Below are 16,404 nucleotides of genomic sequence, written 5' to 3'. Positions count from 1 at the left end.
CACTGCTTCTGAACTGCCAGATACACCTTGCTTGAAGTCCCGCCTTTTCTTCGGTAACGTGGTGATGTCACCAAGTAATACATTTGCATAATACCTGCCTAGCGGCTAGTTTGGCACGCCCTCAAACAAAGCATGTAAACATGTTCTAGTAGAAACCCAAAATACAAGTGTGAACCTGAAAATAAGCATAATAGATCCTCTTTAAAATGAAAATCTGCTGGCAGTCTGCCACATCAGCATGCGCATATCAACCATACCAATGTGAAAACTATTGCATGTGATTGCACCATACCACGCCAGATTTTTTTGCTCTTCATTTTACTTTCAAGCTTTAAAAAAACCTCTGGGGCCAAACAGTCTCTGCTTCTACAACCAGAGGATGCCGCTGGTTTAAACAGAGTTAGTGCCAGCTCGTCAAATAAAACCCTTTTGGATATAGAAAACTGGAATAACTGCACACTTTTAATCAATGGTGTTTGGCTTTCTATGAGACTAGATCAGAAGTTGAGAAAAAAAAAGTGCACTATTGAGAAAAAAGAACTGAAAACAATCCCATGTTGTGGCAGCTCCTCTGTCCATAGAGCATTGCTAGTAGGAGTGCAGGTATAAAGAGAAACACCTGTTGTTAACAGGCCTCTCTGCAGACTTCTCAGACTCTCCCAGGGCCCTTCAGTGATGCTTTGCTGTTCCACTCTCACACTCACCGTGCATTAGCCAACTGTTACTGCAGTAAAAACTACTTATGTGTCTTACGTGTCACCAACCATCCTGTTTTCCCCGTTTATGCACACACATATGCATGAATGAAAACTAATGCACAGACTTTACAGATAATGAGGCTGGCCTTGGCGGAGTTCGTCTCAGAGATTTCTATTGAAGGACACATTGGAAAGAGTGACAGAAGAGATAAGAGAGTAAGACGGGATGCTGCATGATGCCTGATAAACTGAGAGAGCGCTCGGAGACACGAAGCCATCTGGCATGAGCGTGTCAGTACATTACACACACACACACACACACACACAGACTGGCGAGAAGCCTTGTGGATATCACTCCATTGATTTTGAGTTTAATCCGTCTACAAAAGGTCACAGTTAAGTGTTGAATAAAAAATGGACAGTGATTTTGAAAGAGTGGCCTCGCCATGGCAATCGCAGTCTGTAATGGTGCCAGCATCCTATTTATATTGTAGAGTGGAAGAGAGTATAACACAGAAAAAAACAGAGAGATGATGGGCACACATGATTAAATACACTTCACAAATGTTAATAAGTATATCTTACAATTGCAGAGGAAGGACAAAAGCATGTCTCTCTGCTGCCTCTTACCATCACTGTCAGTTTTCAACCGGTCCACTATACTGTAGGTTACAAGCTCACTTGAGTACCTCATACAACCCCCCTTAAAAACACCCTTTAAGCATCCCCTATTTTCTCATACTATCCCATCTCTTAAAAGATATATTAACCCTTCTACCTGCCTGGATGTTTCTATTTCTCCCCTCTCTCAGGTCGTCTCTATAATGTCAAAGACAACCAGGCTGAATGTGAACATCCATTTTGATCCCCAGCAGAAAGATGACCTACTGAGACCAGAATGCCAACCCTTACTGGGACCATTAATCTTTAATGATTCCTCACACAAACACGCGTAAACGTATACGCACACACAGAAAATGTTAAAGAGAGAGATGTGCCTACCTGCAGCTTAATGGATTCTTGGTTTGACAGTTTCTAATAGAGGCTGTGAACATGCGACCAAACATTTAGAGAATCTGATTTATATCCACGATTTAGGAAAGTCCATTTAAGGAAACCTGAGGTGATATATGACCTATATGTGTTTGTTCACCTGAGTCTGTCTGGGAGACTGGTCGTTGCTCGAGTGCATCCATCAGCCCTCTCAACTCATAATGGCCTCATCTCCCTTTCCTGTCTCCCCCTCTCCTCCCCTCTTTTTTCCCCTCCTCTTCTCTCTTCCGCTCGACTACCCTGAATGCTTAATCGTGGCCCCCCGCCTTCCGGGAGCACGTAAACACGCCAGCCGCACCATTGGCCGGGAACGGTGGTGTTACTGTGTGCCGATTGGCTGAGGGGACGGGGGCATGGGTGGCAAAAGAAGGAGTGGTTGGTGGTTACCATAGCCCTACAGGATGACTGCTGTCCATAGTAACACACACACACGCGCACACACACACACACACACAGCTCTAGCCCCAGAGGGCATGGTAAAGGTCCCCACAGATTCACAGAACACAAACACACTCAGACACATGACACACCCTCTAACATCAAGCACAACAAAGGATTTTCAGAGCTTCGCCCATGTGAAGATGGCAAGATACTTGGCATTGAAAGGAGAATCTAGCTAATGCTGCTATTTAAGGTATCTTAGCTAAATTATAGCTCAGCTTAAACCAGTGATTCCAGTGATAAGCAAAAAGTGCATCTATGCTCAGTTAATTGCTTCATTTCTATGCAAAACACCGACTGCACAGTTGATTTGGGGTCACTTTTTTACATTTGAAGCTTTTATTGTGTTTTTTGAATGAAGCTTCAAAGGTCTGTCGTTATATTTTATGATGTCATCACCCTAAAAAAATATATTTAAAAATAATGTTTTGTTATTGTGGTTATATAAATGTAATCTATGGTACTGCTAGACCACCCCGTTAATAAAGGAGTGTCCCTCCCTTTGTGTGCGGAAAGCGGGAGAGCGCAGTGAAAATGTAGTTTTTGACAGGCTAAACGACAACAAATATGGATTGAAGCAGTACATTTAATTTGATAAAAACATGTTGTGAATTTCAGAAATTATTACATCTATCTTTTTTCAATACATTTTGACTTTTGGACTTTAAATGCTCAAATTACACAGTCACCACTGGAATCTAATTCTACAAATAGTATAATACTAATAATATTAGTGTAGCCTAATTTTTTATCTGCAACTGTGCAGAAATACAAATGTTTAAACACAATGAATAAACATGCAAAAAAGTACCTGAATGTTGATTTGAAATTTGAATGTCAACATTATAAATGAAGCTCTGAACTATTCAGGTACAGCCCTAGTTATAAGTTCACATCAGCTCAAGCAGTTAAAGCGCAGATCTGTCAGCATTATCATTTATAGGTTGTGTAACAAAAACACCAATTACTAGCAGTTTATCATTGTTACTATAAAATGACAGTTATGTAGCCTGGAATTTACTTTATAGAAAATAATTTCATTTCATATCACAATTGTAATATTGGACAGAAAATCATTCATCCCCAGTGATACATGAGGTCTTTGCTCTATAACTGCGGTGTGTGAAAGAGCCACAACAACATACTCAGCTGAGCCAAAAGCTTCATCTATTATTCACACGGTTGTCATTGAATGAACCCGGGCGACCGTGGCACAGAGAAGTGTAACCCCAGCCGGGTTGCGGGCGAGAGAGCAGCTAAGTTAATGTTACAACTTAGTGCCGAATCTCTCCTTCACTACTTTCAGCTGGACTCACTCACTTGGAACGATGAGAAATTACCCATTTCTACGTTTTAAGTGGGGCTGCCGGTTCACTACAGCTGCACAGTTGCTGTTATTGTGTGTAACTGTATGAGCTTCCACAATAAAGACCTGTAGACCAAAGATATATTGGAAATACTGAAATGTTTTCAGTTAGAACCCCATCTGTTGTTATGTATGCACGGACAGGAAATTGATGCATGACTGCTGTATGGTAATCAAAAGATTGCTGCACGTACTGCATTAGGTAGTATGACATTGTCTGCCCAGATATGGCTGTGACAAGTAATTTAAATTAAAGATTTAAATTCTGTAAAAGTGTTCGCAGCACTAGCTTGCTTGATGCCGTTTGGCGGTTCGTCACTACGGTTGCACCGATACCAATATTGGGCTGATACTGACTCAAATAGCTGGATAATGTACATTATATACTGGAATTTTAAATGGTTAACTGATAACGTTTTGACCAATTTGCTGGTGCATTAAAGAGTTTTACACTTGAATTGTAATTCTTGTTAATTTTGAAGATTTTTTGCCAAGTTGCTGTTGTACGATTTATTATTTTAATAACAGCTAAATAACATTTCAGTAGATTTATATCTATGTATTTATTTAATGGTGTATGGTGGAGAAATGACAACACAAGACACCAGGATTTTACCCCAGCAATAGTGTGCAACTACACTGTTTCAGCTTATTGATAATGGGATGCTCTTCTCTATTGCAGCTGTAATATGTAACAGGTTGTTTCTTCTAAATCCTGGCATTCTCCATAAATAATATCTATGGTACAGTAGTAAATAATATCTCTAATGTGGTGGTAGTATGTGTTGACAAAGGTGTTGTTTTACTGCTGGATAAGAGCATCGGTTAAGTTGTTTACTTTCCCATCAGCACTTTCAGGCTCTCTCTGTGTTAGAAACTCAAAGCACTGAGCATTTGGTTCTCCCTCAACAGCATCACACAACTGTTTTCTGGCCGTTTTGGAGAAGTGAACACGAAGCCGATTACATAATCATGAACCCCTTGCCGGGCCCGATGGGAGAAAGATGCTCGAACACAAAGCAGAGAAGCATAGCATGGAAGAGGCAGTAGAGATGACGGTATTACATAACAACACTGCTGTGGGCTGACTCAGATTCTTTCTCCCGCTCAGTATGAGAGTGTGTGTGAGATGTCTGTTTCTATAGCTACAGTACAGAGAAGGGAAGGAACAGCTTCATCTATTGATCAGCATAATGGAGGAGCTTTTACAGCGGCAAGGCGACGATTCAAGACTTGACATACAGCACAGATTAAATTGCACAACACCCAATTTCATTCCTACAAAAGGCATAGTGGCTTTTTTATAGGTGATGCCATAACGTGGTAGCAGCAGTAGTGCTAACAGCAACTGATTGATTAATAATGGTATTATCAGGCATTTACAGTCCTCCAACTGAAAAGATACAGGGTTTGATTCCAGATAATGGTTTGTCAGGTTTCAAACACAAATGACCATGATGAGTTATTGTTCTTCTCGCTGCACTATTGACTCATAGTCAAGGCGGTTGGAGACGCATTGTGACCACATTGAAAACAAATGTAAATGCAATTATGTTTTCAATCCACATACAACTACGTGGGCGGAAATACGTAATGCTTGGTCTGTCCCGAGTACCAATTTTTGGGGCTCCGGCTTCGGTTGTAATCAACAGTAGATTGATTTTTAGATTTTAGATTTAGAGTTTTTTGTTATTGTGGTTTTATAAATGTAATTTTCCCCATTAATACAGGTGCATGCCACCCTTTGTTTGTCGCAAGTGGGAGAGGAAACCGAAATTAACACTCACCTAGCGCCAAATGTGGGTACATTTTACGTGTAAATCTCGGAAAGGCTATCCGCCACACTGGCGTATAGACGTACCTCCAAGTCACATTTGTGGGCCCTCTCCCCCTTAACAGCGACGTTTTGAGACTGAGGTGTCCGTGCATTACACATTGCTTCTCTGGTACTACCCGGCTGCAAGCTGTAGCCTCCGGAGGCTTCCCCTCAGTCCTTTCAGACAGAGCGATCGGATCTCAGTGAAGACACTGGAGATACATACTAATTCCAGGTGTAAATGAAATTAGGTTAAATCATACCTAGATACAATCTGGATACGAGACACATTTAATTCCAGGTGTAAAGGGGGTCCTACTTCCTTATTATATTTCAATAATATTTGCTCAATCTCTTGAAGTAAAATAAAATGGCTAACATTCTGACCTGGTAACAACAATAAAAACGTGGCATCTTCACAGTGAACCAGAGGTGTAAGTGGCCCTTTGAGCTTGTGTTGTGTTCTTCTCTGTGGTCAAGCTACAAATGACATGTTTGGAAACACTTTCAGATCTCATTGATCTGGACTTGTTTCTGCTGGAACTGAGGGTAAAGCCCCTGGTTATTCAAACAGAGAGAGACCAAGAGGGAGAGAGGTGGGTGGTTTGGTCGAAATAGATTTTGTAGGGTGTGATAAATGAGACATTGCTAGTTGTATTGAACTCCCCTACGACACTCTGCTGGGAAGCCATCCAGAATCACTCTGCTGTGCCCCTGTTTGCTGAAGCAGGCCATGTGTCAGCCAAATAACTAACATTAAACACTTAAAGTGAGAACTGGGACTGGACTGGAGTCAGCTGGGAGCAGCTAGCCAGCAGTGAAGTTGGCTCCATCCATCACAGTTGCAGAGGGGGAACCAGAACCGTTGACAGCCAGAGGAAACCACCACTGTGTGGTGAAATGTGGAGGCATAACCAGAAACCTGTTAGCATCTTTTTCATTTCCACTGATGCAATTCGCTCTGAATACAAGTCCCACTTAATCTTTTTATTGAGGAGTCTAAAGTCCTAAATGTCACATTAAAACAACTTCTAACGCTTGAGAATCTCTAATTCAACAGTAACAGCCATGGATGAGTGATGAAGCTAAGGGTGTCTCATAATGAAGCAATCAAAGTGATTCTTAACTTGTGTTATTTCACAAGAAGAAGGTTTTTAATAGCTGATGAAATTCCTTTAGTGTGTTTTGATTGTTGATGTATAAGATGTTTGCTCCAATAAGATGATAGAGAGGTATGTATTTGAAACCATGTTTGCCTTGATTGTAGGGCTGCACGATTATGGCCACGACAATTTTTATCAATATTGAGAACACGGCTATTTATCACTATTATTCATGGACTTTAGGGACAAAATATTTGTATTGCTCCTTCACATTTAAATTAACAAACTGCTTTCACTTCCATTTTGTACTAAATTCCTGCAAATATATAAATTTGTGCTTCAAATTAAGACTTAAAATAAGGTTCTTCATTTTTTTTTTTTTTTATCAATTCAGTGCATTGTCGTTTTGACGGGCAATATACAGTTTATTACTCTTCTACTCTGGACTGCATCCGCAACATTCAGTAAAGTTTTTCACAGGCTGCTGCTTTAGGGTGAGTGGTGGCATGACAGCTCCCCTAAAGTGAAGCCAAAACATCTCTATCACCCCCTGGTGGCAGGCTGTTAGTTTAAAAAGCACTGGATTTAATATATGTTTTTTTACGACTGGAGCTCGTATTTTAAACGTCAATATCACAGTCGATCATGTTCATTTAAAGGAACAATAAGTAGCACAGACAGCTGGCGTTTAAAACAGGTAACAGCAGTCCAAATTCAAAACACTGGAGCCGTGGCCTGTGTGCTCCTCCGGCCAGCAGTTAGTGCACATTTTCGCAATTTGAGGGTTAGACACAACCATGTTAGCTTCTGGCCACCAGCAGAAGTCCGGACACTGCACCGGCTGTGTGTCTCAAATACTCGCTGCCCTGATAACCCAGCTACACACGGACCACAGAGAGATGTGCCGAAGCTTTTCAGGTCGAGTAGAATTGAACGTTAACACTATTGATCCAGTACGTTAGCTTGCTTCCATGGCTGCAGAAGGCTGTGTTTGTATGCCAATTTGTTTCATATGTGACAACGTGGTGTCAAAATGTTCAGAGGACGCGATCACACCGGCCAAAACAAAAACAGACGTTCCGGATCGAAATGGAGATTTCAAAGGAGAACATACTGGCTGAAGCATTGTTGTCGGAGAAGCCAGTATTTCAGTTCAGCATGTTTCCTTAATCTCTGGTGACATATCATGGTCATTTTATGATTTGTTACAGTAAATATATTACATATCGGTCCTTTAATTGGGAGAAGCCAAAATCGTGATTATGATTAATACTTACACGTCAGCATTTATGACTTGTCGTTTGTCCCACATCAACTCCAAACAGGATCCCCTCTGCTGCCCAAATCTGGATGTTCAGAGACCTATGAGTCATCGACACTACATTCATGTTTTTCTACAGTTTATGATTGGAGCACACTAGATGGATGGCACCAGGACAGACAGCAGATTACTTCAACAGAAACATGTTGTTCCATATTACTATCTGCAGTACTGGCAGAAGAAAGTGGAGATTATGCAGCACATATTTAACCCTTTACAATCTGGTAAATGGCCCACCATGACTCACACATCTGTGATATTTTAGCAGGACTTCCCGGGCTGAACTCCAGTACTCCCCAACACCCCCTGACAGGATGTACAGAAATGAGGATGGATTTTTCTTTAACGCTCTCTCAGAGCAGCACATATATTCAAGCCTCCCTCGCTGTGACTCGGATTAGGGAAAATCATTTTGACATACGTGCATGCGCACGTGCCACCTTGGCTCTGCTATGCCAAAATGCCCATATTCTGACTCTTACATAATCTAGCTTTTCCTTTGATGTTGCTTTAGCATCACGTGGCACTGAAGCAAGCTAATTCTCTGAAGGTTACCGCGCAGGCTGCCAGAGTCAGAAGTCAGAGGCAGTCTGCCATTCTGGCCGTGGAGGTGGCAGAAATTATGGGCTTGGAGGCAAACGTGCCCTTGAAAGCCCATAGATTCCCTGAGTCATTGAAAATAAGGGAAGCTAAAAATGCCGCTGTGGGTGATACAGTGATTTCAAACTAGGGTAATCGTGTGCTAAAATTCATGTGGTTTTAAAAGACCAACGCAGATTCTGTTGTTTTCAACTGAAGCTGACAGTGTGCTGCACCCATATTCAACATCTTTATATATTACTAATATATTAATAGATAAAACCCTTACCAAAATAATTCACTATTAATTGAATCGAATAAACAAAATGAGAAACAAAATGGTTGTTACAGTATACTGGAACAAACTGGAAAAAAACATTTTTGCAAGACCCAATTATTATTATTACAGTAGGGCTGCTAATACATCTATGTTAGAATTAGCGATCCAAATGCACTGTAATTTAGCCAGCTGATGTAGATATTAGCGAGCTTAGTGAAGCAAATTTGTCCCACACATTTCTTACTAAGAGTTGTATTTGAAACTCAACACTGACCACTTTGTCAATTATAACTGCCTTCCTTCCTCTCATCTATATTACCACTTTTATTGACATCCATCCAAACTGCCCATTCGCCCTGAAAAAGCTGTGTAACAGAGAGGCTCAGGTCAGTTTTTTCAAAATTGGAGGGCTAATCACACCTCCTATCTGATATTCAGAAAACAAAAAGCCAATTCTGGTCCAACATGTCAACATAATATATCTAAATTTGGTGCAAACCAGGCAAGACAGATTAACACGTTTTCATCAGTGAAGGGCATAAATGTACAGAGCGGCTGTGAGAGATTCCCAATGTAATACACAATACAGGGATAACCGATGAACTGGTTAGAGACTGAAAATGGAGACTATGGCACCATGAAAATGCTTTGAAAATCAGATTATGGATGAAAAAAACCCAAAAAACAACCCTTTACCCTGCAGAATATAATAAAACTGATAAAAAAAATATGTGAGAGAAATACTTGAAAAAAGATGAACTACTTAAATCAAGATAAGAGGAAAGACAAAAAGGGTGGGAAAGCAGGGATAAAAATTAGAGGGGTTTTGAAGAAGTATTTGTAACTGACACACTCACACACACAGACACACACTCACAAAAACACTAATAGCCGCCTGGGAGTCTACCACTTATGCTGCTGACTGGACAAATGGGGCAGAGGATGACTGATGAGAGGTCTGGGCCAGTGAATTTGTTTGGGAGTGTGTTGTGAGTGCATACAGCTCTGCACCTTAACTCGAGCATGTGCAGCCTTCATTAATTCATTGTTTTTAATTTCTCCACTTAGTATGCACACGTGTGTTGTGTGACTGATCGTCTGACAAACGCAGATCTATGAGAAGGAAAGCTCGAGGAAATGTTGCCTTGATCAGCTGTGGCCTGACAGAGGAGCTGAACAGAAAGACTTGAGCCTCTTGGGGGAACCAGGCAGCTGTGGCTTTGAGCATCCGCTTCCCCCCCCTCCACTTTACTCAGCGAGAGGAGGATGTGTGGCCACCGCTTAACATTGAGCCATTAACACAGTTTCAGTGGCTAAAGAGAAAGGATGCAATTACAGCCCTGTGTTTGGTAATCCACTACACTATAACAAGGGTGGGACTGGGTCTGTTGTGTGCTCATGTGTTACAGCCTGTGAACTGGTGAATGGGCTGTTTCAGGGTCAGTGTAGTGGTACTGAGGGAGTAAAGTAGCCCTCAAAAAGCTCACAAAAGTGGTGTATTTTTTATTCCCCTGAGTGGAAGGGAAGGGGGTCGCTTCAGCGGCCCTTGACGTACCAATTTACTTTCTACACAGAGGCACACAAAAGTAAAGGATAAAGGATGATGGGAAAGCAAAGGGATGATGAAATGACAGGTGCATAAAAGGATTGTGCCCTTTTCCCTTCAGAAGAGCTCATATAAAGCCTGGATCCAGCCTGTTGTAATGTTAATAGTCTATCTCCTATTGTACACATGCAGCCTCGCACTGAATTTCAAATGTGTTGAAGCACATTAGGTGTTAAAGTGCTATATAAATAAAGCCGATTTGATTTTTTGATGGATTCCGTTTCTGGTCACAGCAAGGCCAGAACCAAAATAGCAATGTTAAAATAGTACACAGACAAAGTATGCAGTCCCTGGTGATAAGAATTCATTACCCTACAGTTACACTGACCTGAATCCATTTTTGAGAAGTGGACTAAGTGCATGCTCTGAGAATTCAGTGCTGAGATAATCCAGAGCTATCTATGACGCATTCACAGTTACTGGCAAATAATGGTCAATATAGTAAAACACTGCTACACAATCAGACAAAAACACTTTAAAGGAATAGTTTGACATCTTGGGGAAACACCCTAATTCACTTTCTTGCAGAGAGTTAGATGATAAGATCGATACCGTTCTTATTTCTGAAAGCTAAATATGAAGCTGAAGCCGGCAGGTGATTAGCTTAGCTTAGCATAAAGACTGGGAGATACTGTATCTACTGCATGCTGATCACTGTTGGCTGTGTGAGCTATTACAATGTTATTTAGCCCGAACTGACTGTGGGTTTGACTGTTTGTTTTATGACTTTTTAAAATCGAAAAAAAAAAGTTACAATGGACTCATTTTAGTAGCTATTTAGTTGTGTCCCCCGATTCATTATTTGATATATTTTCTCTATACATTATGAACAGAGATGGACAAAGGAGGAAATAGCTAGCCTGGAAGTTACTGCGCTGGGCAAAGAAAAAGTCACAAGGTGTCGTTTTTTAACTCTGGTGGATGTACAGATTAAATAAACAACATATATCATGTTAATTAGTGATGGTAGGCGGATTCATTTTTTTAACCTTTGTCTGGTGAAGAGCCTTTTTGTTTATGTCTTTAAGGTTAATCGCTGACTCTAGCTTCTATTTAGCATACAGACATAAGTGGTATCAATCATCTCATCCAACTCTGCAAGAAAGCAAAGCAGTATATTTCCCCAACAGGTGGAACTATTCCTGTAAAAGGTGCATGAGCCAGTAACGTTATCGACTGCGGCCCAAGCAAGCAGAGTTAACGGTGTTTGGTTTGTCCATTCTGGGCTACTGTTGAAACGTGGTGGTGCAACAAGGTGGACTGATTCCGCGAAGATGTGTGTAGATATAAATGGCTCATTCTAAGGTAACGTAAATTGTTATTATCAGGTGATTATACACTTAAGAAAACATACTTATTAATATGATATTCCATTTCTGCCAATAGATCACCCTAAATGTTACACACGGATCCTTTAAACTCTTTCTAAAATCCAAGCAGTACCATACAACATTCGGCGAAAAGATGAGTCCAAGGCATCAATGTTACAGATATAATAATGTACAAAATCATACACTTGTGTTGATTATTTGAACCAAATGAACAGGCCGATGACTGCACAGTGTGATAATGACAGTATCCCTTCTGTGTAGCTGCCTTCAGTGTCTTTGTGAACTCAAGCAACAGCTGCCCACCAAATACATTTCTGACAACACGCTTGTACTTTGGGTTTCTTTCTTTCCGTTTCTGTATCCCTAAAATCCCAAACACCACCACCCCGTCCTCCCTCTTCCTCCCCTATTCACTCTCTCTCTAAGGATTAAGGCATGGTAACAATAGTGACACAGCAGAGCAAATCCCAAAAGGCTGTGTCATGTGCCCAAAACTGCCAACACAAACACACAGCATCTCAACAGCAGCACACACCACGACAGGGAAGCACAGCTGCGCCTGATGGGATGTGTGTAATCACTGCAAAGTGGTATACACACTCACTGCTCTGAGTTAAAGCATGAAAAACCATTGATCATGTTCTGGTCTATGTAAATCACGCTCATTACAGTAAAAAAAAAAATTAAAGTCTGGCTAATTTAGGAGGGAAAGCAGAGGAGAGTGTTTTCAACTCGTTGTTTCATAACCTGAAAGCGCTGCTAACACCTGATCTGAAAACAGCGCCAAAGTGACCCAGCGTACAGTATATGACATGTCAGACTGGTGTCTACATCTCAGCATGAAGTCCACAATAATGAGCGGATTAAAAATTCAACATCACACAGCTTGTGTCCTCGATAGGATGGAACATAAAGTTCTACCTCCAGGTTGTAAGCATGACTCACACTCTCTCACACTCCATTTCTCCAGGCTTTCCCCAGCTTCTGTGCCGACTGGACACGAGTTGTTACCACTATGGGGGACCGGAGGCAAAAGAAGGAATGGGAGGGGGGGGGGCCGTCTTGTTATGGACAGCCACAGTGATGCACGCTAATTGGAAGTCCTGAGAAAATACAAAGTGTTCTCCGTGCGCATGTAGCTTTGGGTTGTAACGCGAACAGGCAGCCCATGAGATGGAGAAGGAGAAGGAGGGGGCGCTGGGTAAAAAATGGCTAGAGGTAAAGACGATAAATGGGGAACGATGTGTGTAGAGGAGTAAATGGATGGATGGAGGGATACGTACTGCTGTAGAGGGTGTCGATCCAAGAGAGCCGTGGCAGGCCACGAGCACTGAGGGGCTCCATCCTCCTTTTCCTCTCCCTATCTCAGTCACTCTGCTTCTTTCTGAAATTTCTCCCGTCCTTTTTTCCCGTTGCTGCCTTTCGCGTTGGCCTCTTTTCTTTTCCTTATCCTTGAAAAACAGCCTTCATCTCACAGGGAGAAGCAAGAAGAATCATTTGGAAAGAATGTCAAGAGACACCCCGGGGTCCAACAGGCAGACGAGCGAGCGAGAGAGCCGAAAGCAAGAGTGTATGGGTGAGCGGTGTGTATGACAGAGAGAGAGAAAACAACAGGCTGGAGACGACCACCGCGGACCGTTGCTAGGGGAAGGGAGAAGCACTCCCTCTCTCTCTCTTTGGCTTGCTCGCTCACTCCCATCCACCCCTCCTCTCTCTCTTTCTCTCTCTTGATTCTGCGCGAATGGCTCATCAGCCTCTCTCTCTCTCTCTTCTAGCAGAGGCAGGAACTCGGCAGCGATGCATGATGATGACTGTGTACCAATCAGGCTTGAGTCAAATGTGAGTTCCCCGTCTCTCTGCTCTTCTCTCTTTAAGTGATGCCATTGAATGAATGAATGAAAATCCGAAGTTACTTTCGCTGTTCTTTCTATGTTTTAGGTGGACAGCTCATTGTTTCCTTCTTGTAGTGTGCAAATTCAATTGCTTTCCCCTGACCTCTTGCAAGGTAAAAAATTCTCCATCTTTGTCTCGAGCCACTGCCACGTGTCTTCGCTTTTGCAAATCTCACTGAGATTAAAATCAGTTTTCAAGTCTTCTTCAAGAGATAACCGGCCGAGAAGGAAGTATAAAATGCCGTAGCAATAAATGAAAATGATTAACAACAAAAACAGGCAAAGACAACTGCTTCAAAACCATCCAAATTAAGAAAAAAAAGCAATAAATTAGAAGCATATAGTGACCAGGAGCACAGATTCTTTAATTTCTCGCCCTTTTGTTCATTATTCCAGGTGGAAGGGGCAGCGTACTGAAAAGCTTTTTTGGTCCACTTCTGTCCTACCGCGGAAAACCAACATCTGTAAAGTAGCGATGCACCGATAACAATACCGGATCGAATACCAGCCCGTTACGGACTCAAATAGCTGGATCGGATATCAGTGACAATGGGGCCACTGACAATTCCATGTTTATATACTTTATACATGATATAATGGAATTTGAAGTCCTGTTTCAATTTTGACCAATTTGTTGCTGCATTAAAACGTTAACGTTGAACTGTAGATTTTTTTACCGAGTTGCTGATGTACGATTTATTATTCTAATAACAAATAATAATTCAGTAAATTTATATCAATGCATTTATTTGTTACATTTTGTTTTACAAAGTTGTGAAAGCAATGTTTATGTCAAGCCTGATGTTGTCTTACACATAAAAGAATGATCCCAATCACTTAAACATAGTGAGGCATACAGCTTATTAATCAGACACTGGTATCAGATCAGTGTCAGGACTGAAATAGTCGGGTCAGTGCATCCCTACTGTAAAGCATCACGAGAATACAATCGCAGGCCCATATTTATTTTGATTTGTAAAACATACTCTATATGTACGCAGGTAAGGAGGAACTAGTCCATGGAGAGATTTGGTTACCTTCTCCTGAAGATGGTTTTATACATCTGTGTGCATTTTTTTTAGTGCTTCTGACGCTAGGAATTGCACAACACGATCATCAGCTCAAGATCTCACACACACAACAATGAGCTGCCGTGTGTGAAACAGAGTCAGTCATTCAGTTAGAAAGTGACTGGTTCGGATGTCATGTTTTAGGCTAGGGCTGCATAATTATGGCGAGAATGCTAATCCTGATTATTTTGATCAATATTGAGATCACGATTATTCATTAATTTTAGCGACAACATATTTGTATTACTGCACTTTAACGTTAAAATAAACGAACAATAATATAATATAATAATATAATATAATAAATAATAAAAAATAAAAAAAATCTGAAATATGAACAAATACAGGAATATTCACCATTCCCCTTTTCTTAGCTACATTTTAAAGTTAAATGCATGAATGCACTTTGAGAGCAAAATTAGCCTCATTAAGAGGCTAGATAAACAATTTGATGCTCTCAATATAATCATAAATACATTGGTCGTATAGATAATATCTATCCCCAAAAGTGAAGCCAAAACATCTCGATCGCCGGCTGGTGGCTGGCTATTAGTTTAGGATGTGCTTTATTTGATATGCTGCAGTTTTCTATGAGCAGAACACACATTTTAAATGTTAATATCGCAGGCGATCATGTTCATTTAATTGTGGGAAGCCAAAATCGTGATCACGATTAATATTCGATTCATTGTGCAGCCCTATTTTACGCTACTCCCGTCTTCTTCTGTTCCAGTCGCCACTTGCTCTGCTCCCCTCATCTACACAGACGCACATGAGCATGTGTACGTGTGTGCAGCAGGTAAGGCGGTTGGACAGAGCTGATATACTACTGAAATATCAGCCGATACAATAAAGAAGGTACTGGTAAAATGGGAAACATACTAGACAACTATGTAGATGATGTTTTTCTTCAAGAAATAGTTTTTTGATGATGCTTGGTATTATGACACAAGCACATACAGAGATACAGAAATACAGAACAACCTTCATCAAACTAGGAAAGCGACAAACAAACATTTTGTCATTGTACAATCAAGAATTTCATGTCTGCTTTATTGATTTTCAAATGATCTCTCTGTCAGCTTTTAATGGGCACATTAGCTCTCCTGTTGCGTCCTGCTGCTCCCGGAGACGGGGCTGACAGCATCACCACCACACAGCGCCCTTTCTTTATCTCTGTGTTTATGAACGCATGTGCTACAGAAAAGAGAAATTAGAGACAGACGAGCATCATGCCAGCGGCAACAAAGCCCGATATGAAACCCTCCCCTGCTCAAACCCCTGCCAGGTCCACTCCTCCCCCCCTTCCATCCTCCTCTAACCAGCATGGGGGAGGAAAGACGAGAGGGTTGAGAGGCAGAAAAACTTCAATTAGGACACAAAGGCTGACAGGAGGCACCCCCCCACTTTCCTCCTGCACCCTCGGCAGGCAGAGCACCGGGCCCCGAGCACCTCTCTTTGTCTGGCTGCACATCTCTTATGTGCCAGCTGGAGGAAACACACATACGTTCAACGACAGGGCAACCCTAGAGCTCGTCTAGCCAGGGGTCATATATATATATGTGTGTGTCGAGGCATTTAATGTAAGCCTGCGTGTGTTAATGGTTATTAATGAATATAAATGTGTCATAATGAAGGAGGAAAATCAGACTGGCATGACAAAAGCACTCAAGGTTTCGAGAGCGCACACACACACACACACACACACACACACACACAGACACACTCAAACACACAAGTTCACGTATAGGGAAAGCCAAACAGGCGGAGAAGAACGCAGGGTTGGTGAGTGGCACTTCATCAAAAATAGATTCATCTACTGTACAACCTCCTTTGTCTTCAATCTGG

At 41.5% G+C, this 16,404-nt stretch overlaps 1 protein-coding gene across 5 annotated transcripts in view; it reads right to left on the bottom strand.

Moving 5' to 3' along the window:
* The window catches only part of abr (ABR activator of RhoGEF and GTPase), a 153,050-nt gene that overhangs the window by 113,671 nt on the left and 22,975 nt on the right, over positions 1 to 16,404 (bottom strand). For 2 of the 5 annotated variants that reach the window (XM_074611862.1, XM_074611856.1), the window contains exon 1: positions 12,878 to 13,070. The exons of 2 other annotated variants lie outside the window; for them this stretch is intronic. In XM_074611862.1, the coding sequence (XP_074467963.1) occupies positions 12,878 to 12,938 (61 nt within the window). In that variant the 5' untranslated portion in view covers positions 12,939 to 13,070. Of the gene's footprint in view, positions 1 to 7,754; positions 7,780 to 12,877; positions 13,071 to 16,404 lie in introns of those variants that run through there. One more of the 5 variants, XM_074611857.1, reaches the window with a different exon arrangement.

The sequence above is a fragment of the Sebastes fasciatus genome, chromosome 16 (assembly GCF_043250625.1).
Source record: "Sebastes fasciatus isolate fSebFas1 chromosome 16, fSebFas1.pri, whole genome shotgun sequence".
Taxonomy (NCBI): domain Eukaryota; kingdom Metazoa; phylum Chordata; class Actinopteri; order Perciformes; family Sebastidae; genus Sebastes; species Sebastes fasciatus.
This window is presented reverse-complemented; position numbering and strand designations above follow the sequence as displayed.